The sequence below is a fragment of the Sceloporus undulatus genome, chromosome 4 (genome assembly GCF_019175285.1).
Source record: "Sceloporus undulatus isolate JIND9_A2432 ecotype Alabama chromosome 4, SceUnd_v1.1, whole genome shotgun sequence".
Taxonomy (NCBI): Eukaryota; Metazoa; Chordata; class Lepidosauria; order Squamata; family Phrynosomatidae; genus Sceloporus; species Sceloporus undulatus.
Genome location: NC_056525.1, coordinates 48061076 through 48086842, shown reverse-complemented (window position 1 = coordinate 48086842; position 25767 = coordinate 48061076). Strand labels below are relative to the sequence as shown.

General features: G+C 40.6%; 1 protein-coding gene across 6 annotated transcripts in view; it reads right to left on the bottom strand.

Moving 5' to 3' along the window:
- The window catches only part of CSDE1 (cold shock domain containing E1), a 33137-nt gene extending 10662 nt beyond the window's left edge, over window positions 1–22475 (bottom strand). Inside the window, exons 1-15 of one of the 6 annotated variants that reach the window (XM_042461961.1) lie at window positions 22357–22475; window positions 16497–16887; window positions 15709–15868; window positions 13603–13752; window positions 11472–11670; window positions 10655–10764; window positions 10205–10297; window positions 9689–9786; window positions 9181–9262; window positions 7327–7455; window positions 7064–7189; window positions 6621–6833; window positions 2273–2413; window positions 2027–2185; window positions 35–142 (exon numbers count right to left, since the gene is read on the bottom strand). In XM_042461961.1, coding sequence (XP_042317895.1) covers window positions 35–142; window positions 2027–2185; window positions 2273–2413; window positions 6621–6833; window positions 7064–7189; window positions 7327–7455; window positions 9181–9262; window positions 9689–9786; window positions 10205–10297; window positions 10655–10764; window positions 11472–11670; window positions 13603–13752; window positions 15709–15834 — 1734 coding nt within the window. In that variant the 5' untranslated portion in view covers window positions 15835–15868; window positions 16497–16887; window positions 22357–22475. Of the gene's footprint in view, window positions 1–34; window positions 143–2026; window positions 2186–2272; window positions 2414–6620; window positions 6834–7063; window positions 7190–7326; window positions 7456–9180; window positions 9263–9688; window positions 9787–10204; window positions 10298–10654; window positions 10765–11471; window positions 11671–13602; window positions 13753–15708; window positions 15869–16496; window positions 16888–22356 lie in introns of those variants that run through there. The other 5 variants (XM_042461962.1, XM_042461965.1, XM_042461963.1 and 2 more) reach the window with 5 other exon arrangements.
- Between the last annotated feature and the right edge of the window lie 3292 nt (window positions 22476–25767).

The window sequence follows — 25767 nt, the reverse complement described above, 5'->3', positions numbered from 1 at the left end:
TAATAATAATAATTATATGATTGCACTGCATTGCCTTATCTCCTATTTGAGGTGAAGTAGATCCTTCCACGTCCTTAGCTTGGTAGGGAATCGTCAACTTCTCCCCACAATCTTCGTAAGCAATTATTCCCTCTTCAGCTTCCTAAAATAAAGTGAGGAAAAATAGTCAGAACAGAAAACGATTTACTTAATGCACATGCATTTCAATTTACAACTTACCTAATGGACATCAGCTTTATACAAAAGTGGCTGAGCAGTATTTAGTGGCAAGAAATAATGAGTCTCCACATGACCTAGTTTATATAGTCAGCATCCCTATTTCTAAGGCCTCAAGCAGATGGGGCAAAAGGAGCCACCAGAGGCCACTTCCAGCCTGATTGTACCAGGACTGCAGCAACCGCACAGCCCCCAGCCTGATTCAGGCTGCCACCATAGTCCTCAATCTTGCTGCTGGGAAGGAGTGGCTCTTCCAGGTTGGGGCAGGTTCTGTGTAGCTTCCGGCTGCGTTCAGGGCATGCATCATATAAACATCACACACCCAATACAGTCTGAAGCTGGCACTTTTGGCCCGTCTGCTTTGGGCCTAAGAAGAATTTATCATCACTGTAGGAACTTCAAGCAAATATATTTTTGAACTTAAATACGCTATATTCGTAATTCAACGAAACAAATCAAGCAAATTGCACATATTTGTATCACTGGCGTTTGTTCTCCATTTCACTGAACGAGTCATTCAGGAATGACCTACCCTAGAAAACTTTTGTTAACATCATCCCCCAAACTCTGCACCATTAACTAGTAAAACCTTTTTTAAAGTTTTTGGCCCTTCCACTGTTCTGCAGGCTACCATCCCAGCTGTTAGGAAGAACTAGCAATTATCCAGGAAGCACACATCCTAAAGTAAGAGTTACCAATCCTGAAAATGATGGTTTTATGAAGAAGGCTAAGCCATCATGACTGGACTGGATGAATTCAAATATACCTGTAAAAACCAGCACACAATTATATTCTGTTTTTCCACCTCCTAAATGAATGCCCTCTGGAAAGTCTTTTCTATCTTAACTTGTGGTTTTTCATTAATACACAACTGCACATCCTGCTAATGCACTCATAAGCAGACTAATTTTACTGTGACTTGTGCATTAAGACTAGCACTTCTGATGTAATCACAAAGATGATCCTGAGTCCCAGCATATAATTGCCAGAGAACTCAAGTCTGCTTTCAGTTGCAGATATTAATGGGGTTTCTTTCAAGGTGGGGGCAGGGGGTGGGAATACAAATTGTTATTTATCTTTGTTTTAAACATAGCAATAACAATAGCAAGGACATTTCTATACCACTTATCAGTGAACTAAGCACTCCTTAAGTGGTTTACAATGTTTGAGCTAATTGCCCTCAACAAGATGGGCACTCATTTTAGCAACCTATGGAAGGATGCCAGGTTGAGCTCTGCCTGGGATCAAACTCACAAACTTGTGGCTGTGAATGGCTGCAGTACCGATTTTTTCACCTTATATATAGGGGGTCCTGGTAGCGCAGTGGTTAAATGCTGATACTGCAGCCATTCACACACTCGTCACTCCAAATTCACTGGCATTAGGGGCACAGGACCCATGAATGTGGAAAAAATGTAAATAACAAAAACACTGTTTTTACCTGAGACAACATCTCTCTAGGAATCTCTAGGTCCTCCAGTGTAACTCTGTGGTCAACATCTGCCAGACATTGACCACAGAATTGCACTGGAGGAGTTACAAATGCCTAGTGGAGTATTTTCTCTAGTTCCTTCAGTGCAACTTTTGATTAAAGCTGACTACAGAGCTGTGCTGGAGGACCTAGATATTCCTAGAGAGAACATATTAATAACATCAGTGTATAATCAAATCCGCAAAAGTCAAAGGCACAAATGTAGAGAGGCAAGTGTGTGTATACATACATACATACGTATATGTATGTATAAGTATCTCTTCGGTAATGTTTTCAGCAATTTATTCTGTAGAAATAGGGACAACAGAAATGCATTACCTTTTCTTTGCCTTTATTTGGGCTAGTGGATTTGGCAGAAGTGGCCTCTTTTTCTATAGTGCCCACAAAACGATGATCTGATTGAGTGTGGAATGACACCGTGCCCTTTGGAAGTTTCTTAATCCTTATAGCATGATTTCTTTGAGCAGACAGCATGTCCTGGAAATGAAAAGCCACAAAATTGTTAACTGAAACAGTGGAAAAGTTGACAGCCAAAAATTTCAGAAAAATTAAAATTTTACTCACAGGGACCACAGTAAATTCTACTTCATCTGAAATGTGGAGCTGGTTGCCATCTAGAATTTCACTGAAGTGAAAGAACATGCGGGCATCTCTATCAACACATTTAATGAAACCAAAGCCATCTCTCATTGCAGCAATCACACCCTATGGATACAACATACAATCAAGCCATTACTTTAACTTACAAAGTTAAATAAAGCTGCTAAATAAAGAGCACTGGTCGTCCTGAAGATGAAACAAACACACACACATTTTTGTAAATTCTTAGGAAAAAAATCCATAGTGACACAAAAAGCTAAAAGGTTTCTCCAATGGAGAGGCATATGAAAACTTTTGTCAAGTTCATCCAAGAGTTCCTTCTGCCTTTCAAATTATTCCAGTGTAATTATGCCCTTATAGCAAGCATCCAACAATATCTATACAACTACCTGATCTTACTGGACCTTTGCTGCAAAACAGAAGAAATGACACGGGAAATCTCACTCCACAGAAAGCTCTTGTACATCCCCTAAAACAAGCTCAGGCAATGAAGACAGCTAAAGGGGAGGGGGAAAACAAAATAAATTCTGCTCATGAATTCCTAGTTACTTTAACCTCCCTACTAGCCTTAAAAGGGCCCATTAGATCAATAAGGGAACAAGAATTCAAGCTGTGTATGAACCATAATGCTGAACTAATTCTGTCCAAGATACATGCCTGTACTCCTTGTTCTGGCCTCAAAACTCTATTAGCTCTGTACTGTATGGAAGTCGGGAAAGCAATGTGGAAGTCAAAAAATGCAAAACTGGGAAGTAACATAATCTTCTAATGGAGTAAGAAAGTGAAACTGCCCCTGAAAAAAGGCCTGAAAATCCCTTTCACTCATCTGTCTGGAAGTTAACCATGCAGCATTTTTCTCTTTGTCTAGCCTACCTGTCCACATGCTTATGGTAGATACTTGTGCCCACCTACCACAAAAACCCTTTCAGAATTGGGACTGTTGGGCGCAGTGTGTTCTTTACAAAATTCTGTCCCAGATCTGTTCTGCTGGGCCTTAAGAAGATGCCAAGGCGGAGGAAAAAACAGCAATGAAGCCCTTCTTCTCTCTTACCCCCATCCACAATCACTTATGGAATATTTCCTCAGCAGACTGATAAATAAAATGTTATAGACGAGGTGTTTACATACTTATCTAAGGTGTGTTACAGACGCGCACAAAGTACGTGCTCTGCACGTATTAGGGTTAGGAAGGGGCTTCACTTCCTGACGCCCCTAACCTTAATACATGTGGAGCGCGTAGAAAATGGCGGCACCCTATACACATGGGCGCCGCCATGACGTCACCTCCAAACGGGGAGGTGCGGAAGTGACGTAGTGGGGCCGCGTGAGGGCGCCCTTTCCAGGACCCCAGAAGGAGCTCCATTTCGGAGTTCTTTCCATGATTTGTGTTGCTGGTGCAGCCTCTACACGGCTGCGCCAGCAACGCAAATGAGAAAGGGGCCGAGTGGCCCCTTTCTCCGTGTCCCCGCCGCCGTCGGGTGTCCTTGGGACATGAAGCCCCAAGGACACCCCTTTCCAGGCTGCGGGGAAGTGGCCTGGAAAGCAGCAGATCAGGGCTTCAGAGGCTGCTGCTGTGGCAGCTGAGGCCCCGATCCGGCGGGAAAAGGGCCAGTTACAGGCCACCCCAAATGGGTAGTCTGTAACGCGCCTAAGTTATTTAAGAAGACTATATGTATATTATCAAATCACGGTAATCCTGCTCTTAGTTTCCTTTTCTCAATTCTTTTTATGGGAACAAGTACCTGCTAGACACTATGGAGAACTGGTGGAGACACTGGCCTGAAACAGACAGACCAAAAGGGGTGCGGTTAGGGTGTGTTGGGGGCATGGTGTTTACACAAGGAACACCCAAAAGTGTGCCAAGCCTGACTCAACCCAGAAGAGCCAGGCCAAAAAGGAGTGGACAGAAAATGCTCCTTTTTGACAGTTAACTTAGGACTGTGACAGTCCTTTTTGACAGTTAACTTAGGACCGTGGGTACATGCAGATGCTGTGATCCTGCAATGATTGGGGCAGGAGCGACCTTTGGCCGCTCCTTTTGCTGTTTTACTAAAGTTGATATCTTCTTCTTCTTCTTCTGGTTTGGACTTCACACTGGTAAAACCAAATTTAAATGATCCTACAATTCAGGATCTTGTATCTCCATTAGTAACTACAACGGGCCCTTGGTATCTGCTGGAGTTTGGTTTCAGCCCCCCCCCCCCCCCCCCGCCCCCAAAATCTGTGGATGCTCGTCCCATTAAATAAAATGGAAAATAAAATGATTTATATAAAATGGCAAAATCAAGACTTGCTTTTTAGAATTTATATATTTTTGAATATTCTCAAACTGTGGATGCTTGAATCAATGGATAAAGAATCCATGGACAAGGAGGGCTGACTGTAAAATGTTTTCAATTTAATCTTTATTTATATATTCAATATCCAGCCCTTCTCTTGGCATGGGACCCAAGGCAGCTGTACTCCTGTACAACGAATACAGTGCACCTGCGCACCGCCACGTGCACAAGCCCCATTAATTTAAATGGGGCTCGAGCACAGGCTGAATTCCTTATATGCGGGGGAGTCTGGAACGGATCCCCCGCAAAAAGGAAGGGCAGACTATACTCAGAACCCTTACAATTTTATACCTAATTTTATACCTAATTACAATTTTACACCTAACAAAGTTATCTATAACTAATATTAGTTCACAAAGGGCCTGAGCAGATAGGCTCACACTATGTTTTCCTGGCCCCAGTGCTCACCTGGGTTGGTCCCTGAATCGGCACAGTGACAGGTGAGTAAACACACCCATCTCTGCACCAACCCTGGACCAGTGCACCACTCCTTACCTTGCAGCCACCAAGGTAAGGAGCCATCTAATTGAGAAACCCCCCAGTTTCTGCATCTGATATGTAAACAGGCCCCCTGGCTGCATCCACATGTCCAGGTGCCCCATTTACATGTCAGACATGGCAACTAGGGGACTTCTCAATTAGATTGGTGGCTGGCAAGATAAGAAGCATGGCGGGGGGGCCTGTCTGAACAGAAGCTCCATGCAAAACCAGGGGTTAATTACCCCAAGGTCAAACCAGATCCTTGTCTGCAAAGGCAGGACAGGGCTTGATCCTGCCCCGGGGGTTTTGCCCTCTGGTGTCTAATCTAGATGATGCAAGGCCAGGGGGAAGCTGAGCCTATTGACCCATGCAGACAACCCCAAAGTAACAAAATGACATTCAGTCTGGAAAGGATGGTAATATTAAAAAAAATAAAAAATAAAAAAATAAAAAAACACCCTCGTTTTTCTGGAAATGTCAAATCCCTGCAAAGCATTTTCCCCATGACTTCAAGCCTCCTAGAAATTAAAATCTCTACACTCTAAACAATGAGACTCTCATGATAAAAGGCTTGCTTCCCAAGAAAATTTTGACTGAGTATATTCCATCTCTCCATGTAATTTTCCTCCAAACAGACATTTATTGCAAGTAATGTGTCGTGCATTGCAAATAATCACATTTGTAGTTAAGGATCAAGGAAATAAGCAAATAGTCACATATGAGTAGTACAGCTCTGAACGCGTGTTTCTCAAAAGCACTCCACCACCCGTGGCAAATCATTTTTCAAACTCAGGTCAGTTTTTAAAGAATCGAACGTAACATAGGGAAAATTTGGTATGCCAAAATCCTCACTGAAGGTATAAAAGCCCTTCTGCTCTGGATGTTTCCAGATTTTAAAATGCAACAAGTTTTTTACAAGGTAAAATTAAATTTTCAGAAAAATCAATCAATTTTCCCATTCTAAAATCACTTTTAAAATAGGATAGGTAAGTCCAAATTCATTCCCCCACACCCATTCTTACAGGAATAAATGTATCCCTCCCCCCATGGTCATCGTTCCTGAAATCCATAAAGGAACCAATCACAATTGATAAACTTTTAACATTATGAAATAGGCTCAATTGCAAACCATTAGTTCAAAACTTTGAAACGGACATTTAGTACTAGACTCTCACTTCTAATATCAACTCAAGTTTCTCTATGCTTTCTGAACCATTAATGTACAACATTTTGTTACAGGTCCTGGTTGGCATTTGCATTACACTTATAAAAGGCAACAGTTAAACTTTGTACGCTGCAGTTCTTCACATCGACTACTGTGGGCACAGCAGTGTTTCATGAGAATATAATTTAATCTATTTCCAAAGTAGTTAAAACACTAATCACTACAAAACTCTGCCATGTACAATCCTAGCAATGCAAAAACTGCACGACAATACAGTATCACAATACTTTTAATCTTGTTACTCTATAGAGACCATTTAATCACTTACCATTTCTCTAGCCTCACTTGTAAATTGGAAAGTATTGGAAAGAACTTCAATATTAGTGGCTCGTTCCAATTTATCACGCCTATCTGTTGAGATGTTGAATCTAACATGGTCACCTTCCAACAGCGTCACCTTTGATTTTGTATCCTTATCTCCAAATGGAAGTTCTTTCGGAATAACAAAGTCAACTTTTATACGGCCAGGTAGTGGATCATTCTGATCAGAGTATGAAAAAGAATTCAGGTAGATTAGAACTCTGTTAAAAGATTCATAATCATTTCCAGTGATGTTTCCATCAAATCCTAACCTTCATTTGTCCTATTTTCCATTAATGCTTTCCCCAAGTATTTGCCCCTACTTAAGTGTCACAGTACCCTAAAGCAAAATAGTCACAATCACAGAACTACATAGAAAAAAAACCTGAAAGTTTAGGGAGGCACTGTTACCTGATTTTTGTTGGGTACTTTTGGAATTACTTTGGTTACTGTTCCCTCAAAGTGTTCAATGCTGATATCTTCAAAAATAACAGTTCCTTGAGGCAAAAGTCTTACATCAGTTGCAACTTCTTTACCCTATGAACAAAACATTAAATGAAACACAACAATTAACGGTGTTGGTGAAGTAAAATGATCAGAAATAAGTTAGGTGCACATAAATATTCAATGAAGATACTTATAACACATATTCTGTTTACGAAATATAGTCTTACATTTCTGTCTTTGATTGTGAATTCCACATCATCTCCCGGCTGTAAGGCTTCTAGGTCACCTTTAAATTCACTGTAGTGAAAGAATATTTCCTTTACAACATCACCACGTTCAATGAATCCAAAGGCTTCCTAAAAGAAGAGCACAAATGTTTAGCAAAGAGAAACTGTCTTGATGAAAATCTATTCCTAACTGGCTCCATTCTAGAGAATCCTGGGCTTTGTAATTTTGTGAGGCATCACCACTCATTCGCAAAGAAGGCTACAGACCTTGTAAAACTACAAATCCCAGGATTCCGTAAGATGGAACTACGACACTTAAAGTGTTGTCAAACTACATTATTGTACAATTTAGATGGTTAATAATCAAAGAGAGGACAACAAATGCTAGGAAAATCTACATATACAACATGTAAAAGGCTTAAATATTCTAAAAGGACCAGATACTGTGTGATCTTGGTTGCACTGGTTAGTACTTGGATAGGACACTGCCAACAAATACCAAGTCCTGTAGGCTGTATTTCAGAGGTAAGAACTGGCAAAACCACATCTGTTTATTCCTTGCCTAAGAAAACCCTATGACAATCATGGGGCCACCATAAGTCAGCAGGTAACTAGAAGACACATTCACACATATAACTTTTGTGTGCGAGTATAAGAAAGTAAGAATGAACATGAGACATGGGTGAAAGACACCAAGTCCAATTTTGTGCATGATTTTTGAGGTGCAACATCTAAGTCCGATGGGACTTATTCCCAAACATTCTTACACCAAATAGTCTTGAAGGCGACTGGAAACCAGGAAAGATTTATACAACCTTTATTCTACTCCTAGTGTTGTTCGTTTACAAGAATGGTAAGGAAAGTGCAACTTGTTAACCACATGCAACTCACTAAGGCCTGTTACAGACTGCCAAAATAAAGCTGCTTCGGGTCTCTTTGGAGGTATGCTGTTTAAATGATGCATGCATCTTAAGAATCTGGAAGCTGCACCAAAGCTGCACTCCAGTGCTTAGGAATGGGGTGTGGCTTTGGCACGACCTCTGGACTCTTAAGACCCATGCATCATTTAAATAGCATACCTCCAAAAAGACCCGAAGCAGCTTTATTTTGGCAGTCTGTAACAGGCCTAAGTAATGTTTGAAAGCTATCCCAGAAACCCTGGGGGGGTTTTGTCCCCCCGCCCCACTAAATTTTTCCCAAACTCCCTAGAGGTCATGGGGTGCAATTCTCACAACTTTTTGGGTTCCTTAGCCATTATATATGGCTCTCTCTTTTGTCTCTCTCTCTTTTAGCCAGGAAGCATGTAAAATCATGGTAAAATTGCTTCCCATGCCCCTATAGTATGTGAGGGGTATTTTTGTAAGGTTAAAAATGGTGAAGTGGCTTATGGTAGCACACAGTGCAATCTTTAAAATTCCCATGTGGGAAGCAATGCATCCTTTCTAACTGTGGCAGTTGCCCATCCCTACTTTATAACAAGGATGGAGGATTAATTTCTGCCCAAGAGCTGAATTCAATTTCAGAGAAGTTCCAGGAGGCCACATTCCAGTAGTGTACCAGTGTATCAATGTATCCAATATACCAGTGTATCTTCACTTGAAGCTCTTAATGTCAGTAACTGAGGCTTTTAGAATTAAAAAACAACAACACCAAACCCCCAAAAACTTTACAATAGATGGGAAAGCACTACCAATGGTGCCATGGGACAAAGTGAGAAACCCCAGACCAGTGATTCATCCCAAGGCCAACTTTGGTCCTAAGGCATGAAATTTCATCCTAGTTTTCTAAGAAAAAGCATAAGTAGCAAGTGTATCTCGTTTCAAAAGAAAATGCAAATTATGAATTGCTACTTACTTTCATGGCACAAACTACTCCTTGACACCGAGCTTGTTTCTTTTTCAAAAGCATAATGTTACGAGCACTTACAGCACCAGTACTAAAGAAAAAAAGGTAGACTATGATGACACAAGGTGATCAAACTCAGTACTTTACCACATCAGAAGATTACATAGCTAGGTATGGAGAACACTTAAGTCTCTCTTTCTTGTGACATCATCAATTTTTGTTTAAAAAAGCAACACTGCTAGTTTACTTTTAACTGAAAAACCTCTCAGTTCTAAAAAAAACCTCTCCAGTTTGAGAGCTAAACCAAACATCACTTGCTCCTCATTGAAAGAAAAACAAGCAGCAATTGTTCTATAAGTGCTGCTCAAAACTACAGCATCTTCAGAGACAGAACTATGACTGAGAACACATTTCAGAGTTTGCTAAACAAGTTCAACATAAAACTGCAACAACTAATTTCTGAAATTTTAGTACATCAGTCAATACAAATTCAGTATATTACAAATAATCAACTTACTGTTTATTTGTATCAATAATAAAATTTATTTTATCTCCAGTTTCCAGCTGAACATTTCCTTCAACATCTTCAGGGGTATAAGTTAAGTAGAACACTTCCTGTGAATTATAATTTGGTAGTATTAATATTTTGCTAGCATTCTTAAGACAAGAGTTATACAACAAACTGAAATATGGACATATTATATCCATATTAGATTAAAATTCTGATATTTAGATTTTGGGAAATGATTAGATTATTTGTCACAGTAGGGACATCAGAAGTTACATTTTCTCCTTTAATATCTTAATTAGCTTCATTATTTTTTTAGAATGAAGTTTTGAAAATACTTCAGAAATATAAGTCAACACATGAAGAAAAATATTTTCCAATTCTGTTGATTAATTAATACTCTTAGCAATGTAAGTTTAAATTTTCAAAGCAAGTACAGCTTTAACTGTCTACACTGACAAGCATTTTAGTTTAAATCATACTGGAGGATCAGTCAAAAAGTTTAAATAAATACATAAGTTTTACCCCATTACGTTCGTAGCATACACTCCCTGTTGGACTCTGACCCGGGGCAGCTGGAGACTTACTCTCTAAGTTGTGAGGAACAGCACACACAACCTACCAGTCAAAAAAAAATCCATTGCTAATTATTTCCAGAGGCAGCATTACGCATCAGACTGTAAGTTATCTTCTATAATACATTCAGGGATGCACTTTACAAGTAACCCACAACAGTATGCCATGCTGCAAAGCTTATGTCTCACAGTTCTTCTGCCAAATGTAAGAATTGCTCTTTGTTAGGTAAAACTCATTTTTACGTGCTTGCCAAAACCAATGGAGGAAAAATGAATTTGAGAAAAAAAAATATTTCTATGCAATTAAGGAGAGGCATGCTACACTAAACTCTGCCCTCGTCTCTTTGACCACAGCAGATTCAATTGGCATGCAAGTTAAAAACTAAGCACAGCCACTAACTTGTCCATTTATTCGCTCTTCAGGTAATGTTTCTGTTTTTATCTTCACCAATTTAATAGCAATTGGTTTTCCAGTTCGCCGATCAGAAGATACTTCAAATTCAACATCATCTGTAAAGCAAATTAATTAATTTTAAAAACATATGCAAGGCACAATTCAGGCTGAAGATTTCCTCTATGTAACTTCAGCAAAGCAAAGCAACTCTACATTTGCCACTTGTAACAAGTGTGTGTTTTATTGTATGAATGAGTACACAGGGTCAACATTTCTGACAGCATTTATATTCTATCCTTCTTGTGCTGTAGTTTGCAAAAATTTTAACTTCAGTAAATCTTTTTTGCATTAACTTTTGAGAGAAAAACTTGCACACTAGACCAAAAATAAAGCATGAATTTACAAACATAGCTCTCACACATGCACAGCCCAAGCAGACTAGACCTAGCTACTGTCAGGAGAAAATAACAATACATTCAATAATGTAGAAGGAACCTCCCACAGTTCCAGTTCTGTGGAAGATTGATAGTGGTGGACAAAACATTCTGCCACTATTGATCCTGATAAGCTTTCAAGGACAGTTAAGAGGTCCTCAAAACATAGTATGAACTCCCACTTTCTGGCAGATACTATCCAACATGATATGCTAGAAGAAACCTTAAGGGATGCTTATCAATTAAACATAGTTGTACAAACTTCACTTCTCCGAACTATTCATAGCTATTACTTTAGCTGTTAGTAGCTCAACAAATAGCTAAGTCTCATCATGCAACTGAGAGTCCTCAGTTACAAAGCGAGAGCAATCTACCAGTTCATTTATTACCTCCTACTTTAAGCTCCTGTAGGTTGCCATTATACTGTGAACAGTGGAAGAACAGTCTAGCTTGCCGTTCTGAACACTGAATGAATCCATAGGAGGTCAGCAGTTTTTCAATAACCCCAGTTTCACGCAGTCCTGCAGAAGTACCATTGGGGTACCCGTTATGTCCATTGTTATGGAGAAGGTTTGGATCAAAGCTCATCTGAAATCAAAAGGAAATTTGTGAACTTTTCCAAGAATAATCCCTTTCCCCTTGGTATTTCACTCAAGGCAGCATGGTATAAATAGTAGATGAAGCCTAATAGACAAACATATAGGCTTCTAGCAGTTGAAGTATTCTGTATGACTCTCAGTGGTTGAGATCCGTTTGTGCTACCCACATCTAACCTGTTATAACTACGCCAATTGTTGTATTTTCCAGTTAAGTACAAAATATAATTAATAGTGTATCCAAAATTATCTATTAGCGTAACCTTATTCTGTCAACACAGGCACACTGACAAAGTAAAACAAAAAGTTTACTATCAAATCTAATCTCAAAGTAATTTCAGCAACTGAGTTAGTTCTTACTCTGTCCTGAAGCTTAGCTAGTAGCCTAATATTTTGTGATGTTTGAATGCTGACTGCTATACTCCTTTTAGTATATGTGGTTTTTCTCCATTTATAAATGGTCTATTAACTTGGCCTATTAAGTTCTCAGTTAACATTCTTATAACATTTGTCTGAACAGATAAAAACATACTTAGTAAAACACCAATTTATTACAGTGATAAATTAATTCTAGACAGAAGTTAGTATTATAACTTAGCATCTATTGTTAAAAGAATCAATAACATATCATGCAAATCAAAGAGTTCAAGGCAATGAAGTGCCAAAATCATGCATTTCAAGACTATAGATTTTACAGATGCTGCAGTTTCCTGTGTATCTGTTTAAGAAAGCAAATTAAAAATTTCTGCAACTTCAACAATCTATGGAGTGTGCAAAAGTTCCAAGTAACTGTAGTTTTAAATAATCACAATGTAATACCAAACTTTTATGACGTTTATCACTTACACCATATTGGCAGTGGCATATACTTTATTGGAAGACAAAATAAGCTTATAACCTACTCTCCAAAGACATTGTTTATTACAAAGCACACATGCAGCTTTTGAAGATGCTAAAGCTGCACTCTTCCTGTGTACACTCACTTAATCCCACTGAATTTAATGGGGATTCTAAGGCCTGTTACAGACTGCCAAAATAAAGCTGCTTCGGGACTCTTTGGAGGTATGCTGTTTAAATGATGCATGCATCCTAAGAATCCGGAAGCTGCACCAAAGCTGCACTCCAGTGCTTAGGAATGGAGTGTGGCTTTGGCGCAACCTCCGGACTCTTAGGACCCATGCATCATTTAAATAGCATACCTCCAAAGAGACCCAAAGCAGCTTTATTTTGTCAGTCTGTAACAGGCCAAAGTAAGCATATATAGGAACACACTGAAACAAATACTAAATGCTTTGTTTTTATAACCAATACAGACGCTAAGCTGACAGTATGAAATATTAAATGGGATGATGAATTTCTCCTCTTGCCAAAAAAGAAAAAAGAAAAAACCATACCCAAGAACAGAAAGCTCCTTTCACACATGCACACACCCAAATAATACATACATACTATATCTCATAAACAGTAACGTAAGATCCAAAACGTCCCTACTCAGAAAAGAATGCATCTGGAGATGGTGCTTGCAACTTTTTACACTCGCTTGTTACAAACTGTTTCATATTAAAAGTAGAATTTAGTTTAACATTATCATTACTTTGCAGATGAGAGAATAAAACAGGTGAGTTTGGTCTTAAGTAGCAGGCAAGATAAATTCAGCCAACATCTGAAAATATATGACATTGGAAAAATGCTACACACAGAACATACACACAGAATCAGACTTTCATTAAGTTTCTGAAACAGATACAGGAAAGCACAATTTAAGAACTCAGCAAGATTCCCAGCTGGTTCAGGTAGAATTTTATCTTTTAACCTGTTGAGATTTAATACCAGTGAGTTAGAAGTGAGAACATATACAAAGAAGAGTTAACTCTAAGGACCCCATGCTAAGATGACAAGTCTCTCAAGTGCTGCCCTGACTTACAGATCTTTGATAAAGAGGGGTCCTCTTCTGTTTTTTAGACCCGGATGAAGTAGAAGATGAAGAGAAAGGTAAAGGATGAGAAGGAGGGGGAGCTGCAGGAGGGGGGAGAGGATCTGATGACACAGTATAATGGTTCTCCATCTCATACAGCTGTGATAACATAGTACACAGTATAACTAGTCAATAATTAGCACATCTTTAAATACATCCAAGTAACTATTAAATTCATGTCTCAAGAGACTTAACTGGACGTCAAAAGCAGTTGATCCAAGCTTCTTCTTCTTTTTAAAAACTAGGATTACTGCATAAGCAAGCACTATTCTTAAGCCAATCATTCCGCTCCAACAATGTTCTGAGTTGCTCATACTATTGGAGCCTAACCAGTTCTTGTGAAAATGTAATCACAAGAGGGAAGTGTCACTGGAAAGAAATGTATACAAGTATCAGGCTGAGCAAACAGCTGTGACTTTATGCATGTTCTTGCACTGCAGTGAAGAATATGCCCAAGAAAACAATTATTTCTCTCCTTGTCCACTTTAAAGGGTTAGGAGAACTCCAGATCTGAGCAGCACAAGAGGTTCTTTAACAACACACAGAAAACTGCTTCTTGTTGTACAGATTCACTTTTATAATTTAAGTCATTCAGCTTCTGAATAAAAGGTGGAAAGATTTATGCTTCTGGTATGTTTCAGCAAAACCTCCAGAAATTATATTCAGTAGTGAGTTTACAAGATGAAACTTGGGATTTCTAGACTCTCTTTCCCAGATTGACATGATCCTCATTATTTGGAGGACAGAGAACAGCATGTAAATTTCAGATATGAGTATTTTGGCATTGGGTCCTTTGTTAGTATCATCTCAGTAACAGCGACAACAAATTAACAGCACGTCTCAGTTCTTCTCCAGCGTTACTGAATATGTAGTAAGCAAGTAACTATATTGCAGAGGTGAACTCTAGTGAATATGCTACAGCAATCATTGTATGGCTTACACTCTACTGAATCTGTCACAACAGAATTATATTCATAGTCACTGGTTAACTATTTCAAATTTCAAGGACTGTCACATACAGAAAAAACTTATTCCAAAGCTGGTATAAATTATGAGAAACTTTCAGAGCAATGAACAAAAAGTCTTAAGGAGTTGGAATTATCTTTGTTTTAGGAATATGAAGTTGTCATTCTGAGTCAGATTGTAAGTCCATCTAGTCCAAGGTTACCTAACCATGATTTTCACAGGCTTTTAGAACTACCTCTAGGCTATGAGATTTCCCCTGGCTACATACAGTCTTCACTATTATTTTTATAAAATAAATTTAGAAAACTAGACATAGATACTTTAATGTTTGGATAATTCTTCTTTTTCATTATTTAGTAATAACAAGAAGTTTATTTTTGAGAGCATCATCCGCACCTAGACACATCAAACATGGGAACCAAAACAGTTTTTCACTTGAGAGATAATGGCTTAACCTAAAAAGGTATGTATGTAGGTAGTTACTTGCTATTTTTGCTTGTTGGAGAAACCATGAACAATTTCTGTACTAGTAAGGGACCATGATAGGAAAGTCTGAACTGACTAGCTATGAACTGTATTCCAGCTAGAGGTGAAGATCTCGTAAACAAGAATGTTTGGCAGGTGTGTACTCTAGGTATTTTCAACACAAGATTCTAAAAACTTGAATCTGTTGCCTTCAGCAGTGAGAGGATGTATATTTTTTATCAGCTAGTTTTCTCTACAGAAATGGGAAAAAAAATCCAACTGGGCTTGTTTTATTCTTAAACAGCTGGAGAGGTAACCAATTTCCTTAGAACAGGAGCAAGGCCTGGTACAATGACCAATGGAAAGAATGATTGGGAATGAGGGGTGAGTGTGAAATGATTTCAAACTGAAACTGTCATCTTAAAGAGTATTTTAGTCTGCCCACTATACTCTGGCAAGGTTGTAAGATGCCACAGAGGTCCCAAAATGAGCGGCTATTTATTTTCTCTAGTACTCTACAAATTGGCCACATTTTTCTTGCTCAAAGGAGGTTGCTGTATCATACCATCTGAGCTAGTTTGGCTTTACCCTTAAGAATATTGCTAGTATGGCAAAAGAACTTACTGATTGGCCATAAGGTGATAAATTCAGTCCGACTGGAGATGCATTGCCCAGGTTGGCACTAACGTATGCAGTAGGGGGAGAAGACGGCATGGAAAATTCAACAAATTCTTTCCAGGTGCTTGCCATATTTTTACGCCTGTTTCAACTTAATTTTATAATGCTGCATATAACAAAATCAAACAAGACAACCTTGTCAATGTATATCTGCCACTTATCCAGTGTCATTTAAAAAAGGTGCCATTCTGGCAGCCTCCTAACATATTAGACAAAAAGGGATTGATGTGCTAGTTAAGGAAGCATTTAATAGCTTTATTTTACTTCAGAGGGGTTCTAAAATGGAGAGCAGGTGGTGACTGCTAACTGAACTCATGGTTACTATTAAATCAGCTGTCCTTATAGTTGATAATTACAGTTAAACCTACCAGCTTATGAAATGGAGACTCACTGACCGATACCAGTAATTGGGAGAAGGATATGGAGAAAGTTTGAGATCCAGATTTATAGAATTAGAGTAAACTGATTTCAAAAGTGAGAAACTGGAAAATAGTAGCAGAAAGCTTAATGAAACAACTACAATTATAGGACTGCATTCAACGGTTAAATCAGCATGTATATATAAAAAATAGCAATACTGAAGAATTTGAATCATTTAAGAAGCACCATACCCATATGTTAGCTCTGATTTGATATTCTGACCAATGTATGCATATTTAAAGAAAAGCAGTATGTGGAATTGCAGTATTAATTCACAGTATCTAAAGTTGTATAATAGAGGAACATGCACCAACCTCGCAGTGATATTCTAATATTGCACTTTCAGTAGTATTCGCCGATTCTTCGTTTCAGCACACGTTCCAAAGTTTGAAGATTGCTATTGTTAAAAAAAGAGATAGCAAGAGACAAGTGATCTATCAAGCTAATAAGGAATTACTGGTGCTGCACTGGACTGTTTCAGCACAGCACTGAAGAAAACAAAGACTACTAGCAGCGTTGGGACGTGCTCTTTTGAAGCTGTTGAGTAGGCACAAACTTCTTGTTTCAGATCAAGTGTTGTGTCTTCAGTGTAAAGTTTACTCTTCTTTGGTCTTATTTTGTTGTTACGATGTGGTGTGTTCCTTTCCTGATCTGAACTTGAAGCAGCAGTTTCAGGTGGTAAATTCTGTTCTGTTACACTTCATACTGGAGAGAAAAGGACATAGAACAAGTCTGTTATATTACAAGTTTTATGTAGTCTGTACACTTTACAAATGTGATCCCACCTCAGAACAAAAAGGATTTTCACAAGTCCTCAAGATCTTACTAATGCTTTTAGAATGCTTTCAGCTGTTCAACAAACAATTTCACTTAATGAAAATATAGTCAGCATACTCAAATAAATAAAACCCATTGACTGTATGAAACTAAACCCAGTTAAATTACAAAAATATACTAACCAATTCTAATGTTTAAATGACAATCAGAGCATATTAATCAATAATTTTGGTTTTGGTTTATTTACATGTGCTCAACTTATATTTAAACCTGAGCAATGAATACCCAGAGACAAGAATAACTATACACAAAATCCTATTTTGAACATCTATTCTCTTCCAGAATGAGCTTCTCATCACACATCACTGGAAAGTAAGTAATCTGAATGTACTGCTATTGACAAACTACAATGTAATAATTGAAAAGCAGCAATATGCCAAGCCATTGCACAACATGAATGAAAAACATAACTATATAGGCAGCAGAAAACTGAATACAGCTAGCTTTACCATGCCAATCCCTGAAAGTCCTCTGAACCAAGAGCAATATTCAGTGCCAACTACTTAGGAGCTGAAATAAGCCCATATCTATTGTGTTTCCCTTTGTTTTTATTTCTGATCTTTCCGGTAAGGGCAGCAAAGGATTTGCAGTTACTTTTAATGTGTATATTTAAATTTGTTTCCAAATCCTAGGCACCAGAAATAAACAATATGTTTCAGATGCCACAAATATTCCTTTAAAGTGGCAGCATGTCAAAGGGTGCTCCAAGGCCATTTAGTGGCCCTAGCCCTATTTTGAAAGATCCCAAATCTGACCAATCGTGGACTCCGAAGGGCACAATTGGCCACTTTAGCCCTGTTTTGGGCCTTGGGGAGCCTCCCTTCAAAGCCAGATGTGGCTAGTCCTTTCTCGTTAGATCCCACCCAGCCAAGATTTCCTTTGACCTGAAATAGCCAGTCACACCTCTGAGAAAGTGACCAATCAACTTTTGGGCTTGGGGGAAATGCCAAGTGTGGATTTTCAAGGTCTGGTGAGCTCATCCCTTCCCCTTTCCTGTATCTGATGCCCAGGTTGTAGTAAAAAACAGATGAGCCTGACTCCAGATGGAATTTCCCCAACACCCAACTTTCACTGGTCATGGAATGCAGAATGGATGATGTTGAGCAACAGCTGAGACATCTGACATAAAGGGGAGTTACTTAGGGATGTGTTATGGAAACAGGAGTTATCAGACTGAAGAGCTACAGAATAGTAGGGAGGTAAAACAGTACACTAATTTTGTAACATTTGTTTCCATATTTCTTTTATTTTTCTTGGCTCACTTTATACTTTGGGGAAAGGCAACATCTCTACAATAAGAAGTGCTTCCATATACTATGGAAAAAGTTCCAGTGGTGCAGTTAAAACTATTTAAAGAAGCCCAAACCACTTCCTTAAGCAAAAAATGAAAATTGCTGTCTTCCAAACTAGCTAGTAAGAATAGGATGGATACGCATCTACAACAGAGGACTCATTTATGCATTTCAGTAAGAAAGACCCTAACAACTAGTTTCGCCAATATAGACTTAAAAACGATTTAGGGTTATGAAATTATTAACCCAGTTTACTTGAACATAGGTTTGTTGTGTGCCTTCAAGTCATTTCTGACTTATGGGGACCCTAAAGCAAACCTATCACAGGGTTTTCTTGTCAAGTTTCTTCAGAGGGGGTTTGCTATAAGTAGAACTCAATTAAATGGACTGCTTAAGATCAGAGTGCCTGTTCCAGGGAATACGCATATATGATTGGAAACAGAGACATACATATACAGTTCAAAGGTGCTTGCTTCAAGAAATGCTGAGCATCATGAATCAGTTTATACCCAAGTATTTCCAATATAAGATGGCAGAACCATGCCTTTCTCCAACACTGTGACGCCTTAGGCACTAGTGTGTATGTCTATGGTCTAAATTCTTTACTTTTTAGCTCAGCTGCTATAAATACTCCTCCCACTGGTAAACACCCAGTGCAGCTGCTGAGTTTTCAATGCAGCAGTCTCAACACATGGATTCAGAAAGGATTAGCTCAAGCCAAACACAGTAAGGAGAATGTTTAGTTGTATTTTTCCCCTACTGACTTAAAGTGTTTTTCACAGTCTGTTCTGCTTCACAGGGTCATGGTTTTGGCATGTATCTAGAGAGCTGACTTAAGAAATGACAGCCACATAAGAACCTGAGGCATTAACAAGACTCATTGGTATGGTATTTACATAAATTCCTACTAAATACTTGTGTCCAGATTAAATTATCTGAAGATAGGGTGCCAGAGGTTAGCTGGATATCACACAGATATTTAATATCAGGAGCCTCTCCAGAGGCAGCAATAATTAATACAATATAAAAGTGGAACTGGTAGCAGAAGTAATGATCTGATATTTATTTCAGAGAAGTCCAACTTCTCAGAAGTGGGAATCACTCTGGGAATTACTTTGACTAGATAAGCACAGGATCCCACATTAATATTCTCATCATGGACAACATTTTGGCCAACAGAATTCAGTGGACTTCCAGGTTTACATCATGAAACTGGAGTGTAATCAAACCAGGTTATGGGTTTGTAAGATACAGGATTAGACTCCTTTGCCACACAATAAACAAGCAAGCTAACTACAAACAAAACCACAGGCAAAAATGAAGCTCACCAACAAATGGTTTAAAGATTTACTTAGCCTTTCCTTGCCCATACAAGCTTAAGATCTGTCTAACTAAGCGCAGACTAAATATTTTGCACCTACTGGAAGTGAAAGAGCGATAGGATAGCGCACTGAACACCGATAGACAGTGTCCATTTGGCTGTAGAAAGATGGAGATTTCTGTCATATCTTTCTGGAGTATTCTTTGTCTTTAGATTTGAGAATGCAATACCTCTTATTTTACATAATAGAAATGCTCCTTCCCTAAAAAAGATGATATTTTTATTAGCAGGAACTGACTGTTTGGCCAAGTCCATCCAATTCCCCCGATAAATAAACCTTTAAACTGTCTAGTGACAAGATATAGTCTCAGTCTCATTGTGCATGTTTTATTATCAATTTAACTGTTTCCTTTTAACTATGTTTTAATATTTAATAAATGATATTGGTTTGTTTTATGGTTGTATGCAAAAACCTGGTTGGCTAATGCAGAGTAAAGTTTGGATTTGGGTTTAAAGATTTGGGGTTTTTTTTAGTGGTTTACGGAGCTGGTTGCACCCAGATATGCTGCAGAACCTATAAGCAACAACAACAAAATCTTATTTATTAATCTGTTCAGTGTATATTGTTTAAAAACGTTGAGTTGTCATCAGCTTCACAAATTTGCATTGCAATTTGGAAGTACAGTAAACCCTCCATATCAATGGATTTTTTATCCACAGATTCAATTATCTACAGTTTGAAAATATTACAAAACTATAAATTCAAAAAAAGCAAACCTTGATTTTGCCATTTTATATAAGCGCTGCCATTTTACTATGCCACTGTATTTAATGGGATTTAAGCGTCCACTAATTTTGGTATCTGTGGGAGTGGGTTTCCTGGAACCAAATCCCAGCAGATACCAAGTCTGTACGTTCTTTTGCTTTTCCTTCTTGTCTTGACAGGTATGGCCTAACTTGGGCCCCTTATTCATTAAATGAGAGCCAGTGTGGTTTGAGCATTGGGCTATGACTCTGAAAAGACCGGGATTCGATTCCCCGCTTGAGCATGAAAGCCCACTGGATAACGTTGGGCATGTCACACTCTCTCAGCCCCAGAGAATGGCGATGGCAACCCTCCTGGAAGAAACCCAGCCAAGAAAACCCATGATATGGCCTTAGGGTTGCCATAAGTCAGAAATGACCTGAAGGCACTCAACAACAATCATTTTAAATACTTCATACTCAAACGAAAGAGTAGGAGGGAAGGAGAGTGAGAGACTGGAGGGAGGAGAAAGGAGGCAAGGCTGGGTGAGTGGCGCAGTGTCAGGACCATCTGCCTTGGTCCAGGCCTCAGAGGGAGAGAAGAACCACTGGGCTTGATTCCCTTCCCCTCCACCATCCCCTTCTCCTTTTGTGTCCTGTCTTTTTAGATTGTAAGCCTGAGGGCAGGGAACTGTCTAACTAAAAGTTTGTCTGTACAGCGCTGTGTAAATTTACAGGGCTTTATAAATAAAGGCTAATCATAATAAGTAAGAGAGGCAAGGAGAGACAGACATTCAACCATCCATGGCTTGGTTTTGGGGGGGAAATCCAAAAAGTAGACCTTGGGTAACCCTGGTGTCCCTTGATATCTTAATTTTGCCATTTGATACGAGGGAGACCATTTACTAGACCACTGTATATAATGGGAGTTGAGCGCCCACAGCTTTTGGAATCCAGGGGTCCTGAAACCAAACCCAAAGGGCACCAAGGGCCCTCTGTGGGAGCACAACGGCTTCAAGACCCGCAGGCCTAGAGCCGGGACAGAGTACTCGGCCCCAGGGGAGCCACACTTGCCTACGGGGAGAGACTGGGGACACTTTCCCTATCTCTGGCCAAGCCCTGCCATGAGGCTTTGGCATCCAGAGGGGGGCCTTCGGGTGTCTCTTAACGCCCTTTGTGTGGCGCTGCCCACCCCAGGGGCGCCGAGGCGAGGCGAGGCGCCATTTCACTCGCCGCCGCCATGAAGGGCGCAGGGGCTCCGCGGCACATGGCCCTTCGGCGCAAGATGGTGGCGGCTGCGGAGGATGGCTGTGCGGATGGAAGGAAGCGAGGGGGAAGGGGGAAAGAAGGGAAGATGGCGCCGCTCCCCCTCACACAAAGGAAGGTTGACCTCCCCTTCCCCTCCCTGCAGCCGCCCGCTGCACGCCGGGAGAGGTAGTCCGCCTCCCCGGCGCCGCGACGCAGAGGATACGCAACCGGAACTCCAACCCCCAGAAGCCCACGCGGCGACGCGCCTTGGCCGGGAGTTGGAGTCTTTTCCCCTCCCGCTGCCATTGCCACCGTTGCGCCCCTGAACTCAATCCCCCATCGGCCCCTGCGCCGGAGGAGGCGGGGAAAGGCGAGCCCCGCGGTGCACACTGGGAATTGTAGTGCTGTCCGGGTCGGGGCCCAGCGGCGTTGTTGCTGGTTAAAGGCAAGGCGGCGGAGGTGCAGAAGAGGAGGAGGGCGAGGGAAGCCAGGCGCCGCGCTGCTTCCCTTTGCTCCTCTCCCTCCTCGGCGCCTTCCTCGTTCTCCTTCTCCCTCTCACAGACAACGGAGGGGGGAGGGGGTCCCTCCCGCAGCGAAACCGTTGGGTCCCCGGATGCTGACAGGGGGCCTTCCCACTTCCCCATACCCTCCTGCGTCCCTCCCTCAGGGCCGCCCCAGGGCCGGTGGCAAGGGAGCCGTCCTGCCGCCCTCCTCTCCGCCAGCCCCGCTTACCCCAACAGCTCAGCGCCCCCGCTCCAGCGCCGCCATGAGCAGCACGGCACAGCACGTAGGAAGAAATCCCGGCTTCTCGCGAGACTTGCGGGCGGGGGAGGGGGAAAGGGAGGGAGGGAGGGGTGGCGCCTGCGCAGAAGAGCCCACTCGGGGAAGGGAGGGGGAAGGGGAGCAGGGGAGTAAATAAGGCGGCAACGCGCATGCGCAAAAGGCTGCCGTTGTTCAGAGGGAGGCAGTGCTCTGAGGGAAAGAAAGTCTGTCGCCATTAAAGAGAGTGCTGCTGTTCTGTGCCTTCGAGGCGTTCTTGACTCATGGCGACCCTATTCATGGGGTTTCCTTATTTATTATATGACATCCCTTCAAGTATTCCAACACTGCTCCCCAGAGTCCTAGACTGCATCCACACTGGAGAATTAACCCAGTTTGGCACTCCTTTAACTCTTTGTCTGGCTCTTTGCTATGGAATTCTGGGAGTTGGAGTTTGTTGTGGGGCCCAGAGTGGAGCTCTGCTCCGCTCTGGGCCCACAACAAACTCCAACTCCCAGAATTCCATAGCAAAGAGCCAGACAAGTTAAAGCGGTGCCAAACTGGGTTAATTCTCCAGTGTGGATGCAGCCAAATAGGCAATGCATTCAAAGGCTGCCCCATCTCAGCTAGACTCATGTCATTTAAATGCCCTAAGAACCGTGGCTGCAAAACATTTGTAGGGCCAAAATAAAAAAGGGCCCAGATCTGACTGGAGACATGAATTCACTTTGTAGCCTTAAGCAAACTGTAATCTTGTAACCTACTTTCTGCAGACTGTAACGTGAGGCTAATACCAACCTGCCTTGCAAAACTGTTGTAATTATTACTTTAGTGAAGAATATGAAACAACAAACACTATTATTTTGTCATCTCAATTGCTGGATCTTTTAGAGGACCTCTTCCGGAAGTCATGGTGGAATGATGGGATTAGGAGGATCAATTGCCTGTTTCAGAGTCAGGAAGATCCGTGGGCCATGCGTGAGGGAACACATCCAGCTTTATTTAATTCCAATTAAACAAAATACACTAAAGTATTGAAAATAGTCAATCAATCAAATGTTATTGCTTTTGACCAAAGGTCATTGCACAGCACAACAATACAACAATACATATAACAATATAACAGTATAAAAACACATGTAAATTATATCTATAATGCAGGTATCTCGTATCTGGTACAGAATTTCTAAACAAACAAACAACAATTGTCATTATGCACATTAAAAATTTTGTCAAATACAGTCATCGCCTTTACAGTTTATGGCTATCCCTTTTATATACAGTACTTATTCCTGATTTTTGTAGCTGCTAAGGCAAACAAAGCTACTTTCCAGGTTATATATTTATTCAGGTCCTGTAAAAGATGAAAATAACAACAATCTACTGGGAAATAGTACAAAACCTGGGACTATTGGGGAGTATCTCCACTTGTGTGGAGAGGCATGCAAAGATCTCACAAATTTACAGTCTGCCCAGTCCTATCCTAGAGGCAATCAAAAGTGTTCTCAGTTTTCCTAGTTTGGCAACGTGCATTTCTTTTTCACTCCCCACAGTATTCTGTCTTCATTCACTTTGTTTCCTTTCATAATCTTTTTCTGGGGCAAAAAGAATAAAGATAGCATGGCAGGCAGCCAGCCAGAGTTGAGACACTTCAATTGCAGACTCTCTTGAGAATGGACAAGCTTTTATATAATACCCTGATCAAGCAGGTGAATATTCTCAACATAGATAGGTATGTCCTGCTGGACAAGATCCATCAGATTACCAATTCTGGCCCATTACAGACAGGCCTTTGCTCCGCCCCCAGTACATACTAGGGGTTGGCCGAGGACGCAGCGTCCAATCAGGCCTCACCGGGCCCTAGTACATACTGGGGGCGTAAAAATGGTGGCACCCTATACACATGTGTGCCGCCATTTTGACGTGACGGACGCTTAGCGTCCGCATGTTGCGGCGTGGTTGTGACACCACAAGTGCGCCATTGGCGTCACAACTGTGCCACAAGAAGAACCCACTTTTTGTGGGTTCTTTTTGCTGCACAGGGGAGCCGCACGGTTTGGGCGCTCTGTAAAGGACCTTAGACATTTTTTAAAAAGCTGTCAAGACGGATCTCTTCCAGCAGGCCTTTCCCAAATAAGGTCCTCGGAAATATAATGCTTGCTCCCACTTACCATGTATTATCCTACCATTCTGCCCATTGTTTATTTGATATTAGCGGTTCATTTTAAAATAATTTTAATTGTAATTTTGTTTAATTCTCTTTTGGGGTGGATATTGTAATACAAATGTATGTAGAATGTTTTTAATGTTGTAAGCTGCTTTGATTGTTTGATTACAAAAATCAGGGTATAAATAAAAGTATTATTATTATTATTATTATTATTATTATTATTTTAGGGGGTTGCCCCAGTGAAAACTGGAGAGTCCTCATCTACTTTTAATGGTCATGCAGAAGAGGGAATTCAGCAGGTGTTGCATATTGCACATTAATAGACTTACTAGAGTCTGATCACATTTACACTCTACTTTGGGGTTTGTCTTTTTTTTTTAATGGGGCACTTCCTACTTGGGGAAATCAAAACAACCTTTTAAAAATGAACAGGATCTTTCTTCTCCAGAGGGAATGCATGCCAGTCATTGATATAATTCAATTTAACAGCTAAAAGCGCTGAAATAGTGCAGGAATAAAGCAGATGCTTATAAAACAAATAGGCAGAACAATGGCTGGCTTTTATCTCAGCTTTTGCCTAAGTGGGTTATACCACATGAAGGAAAGAATAGACGTCATTGCAAGCAAATCCATTACTATAAAGTCCAAAATGAAACTAAGAGCTTATTGATGAAAACGTATATCCTATGGGTGTAAGTTATAGTATTTCTAGAACATTAACATAATAATCACCATTCACCTGAGCTACCTCCTGACCCAAGAAGGTTCTCTGCCAGCAATGCAAATAGTCAAGACCAGTAGTTGGACTCCCAATTGATATGGCCTCAGAGATCATTTGGTCACTAATGACTGTCCTTTTATCTCTGTACACAAAAATAAATGAACTTAAAATTCAAGAGGGGAACTAATTTGCTGTGAGGATACTCATTTTTTCTTGTACTTCAACACTTAATGCTTCTGACATTATAGGCCCGGAACAGACGGGCCTTTGCGGCGCCCTCGTCACATGCGAGTGTGGCCTGGTGGGTGGAGGGTCCACACGCCCGGCAACCCTCACATGTGATGAGGGTGCCACAGGTGAGGTGCGCCCACCAGACGGAGTGCGTAACAGTGGCGTTGCAGCTGTGCTGCTTCCAGACGCTTTGTGGCGTCACAGCGCCGCCGCAAAAAGGAGCCAGTTCTGGGCGCTTCTTTTTTGCTCCGCAGCAGCGACG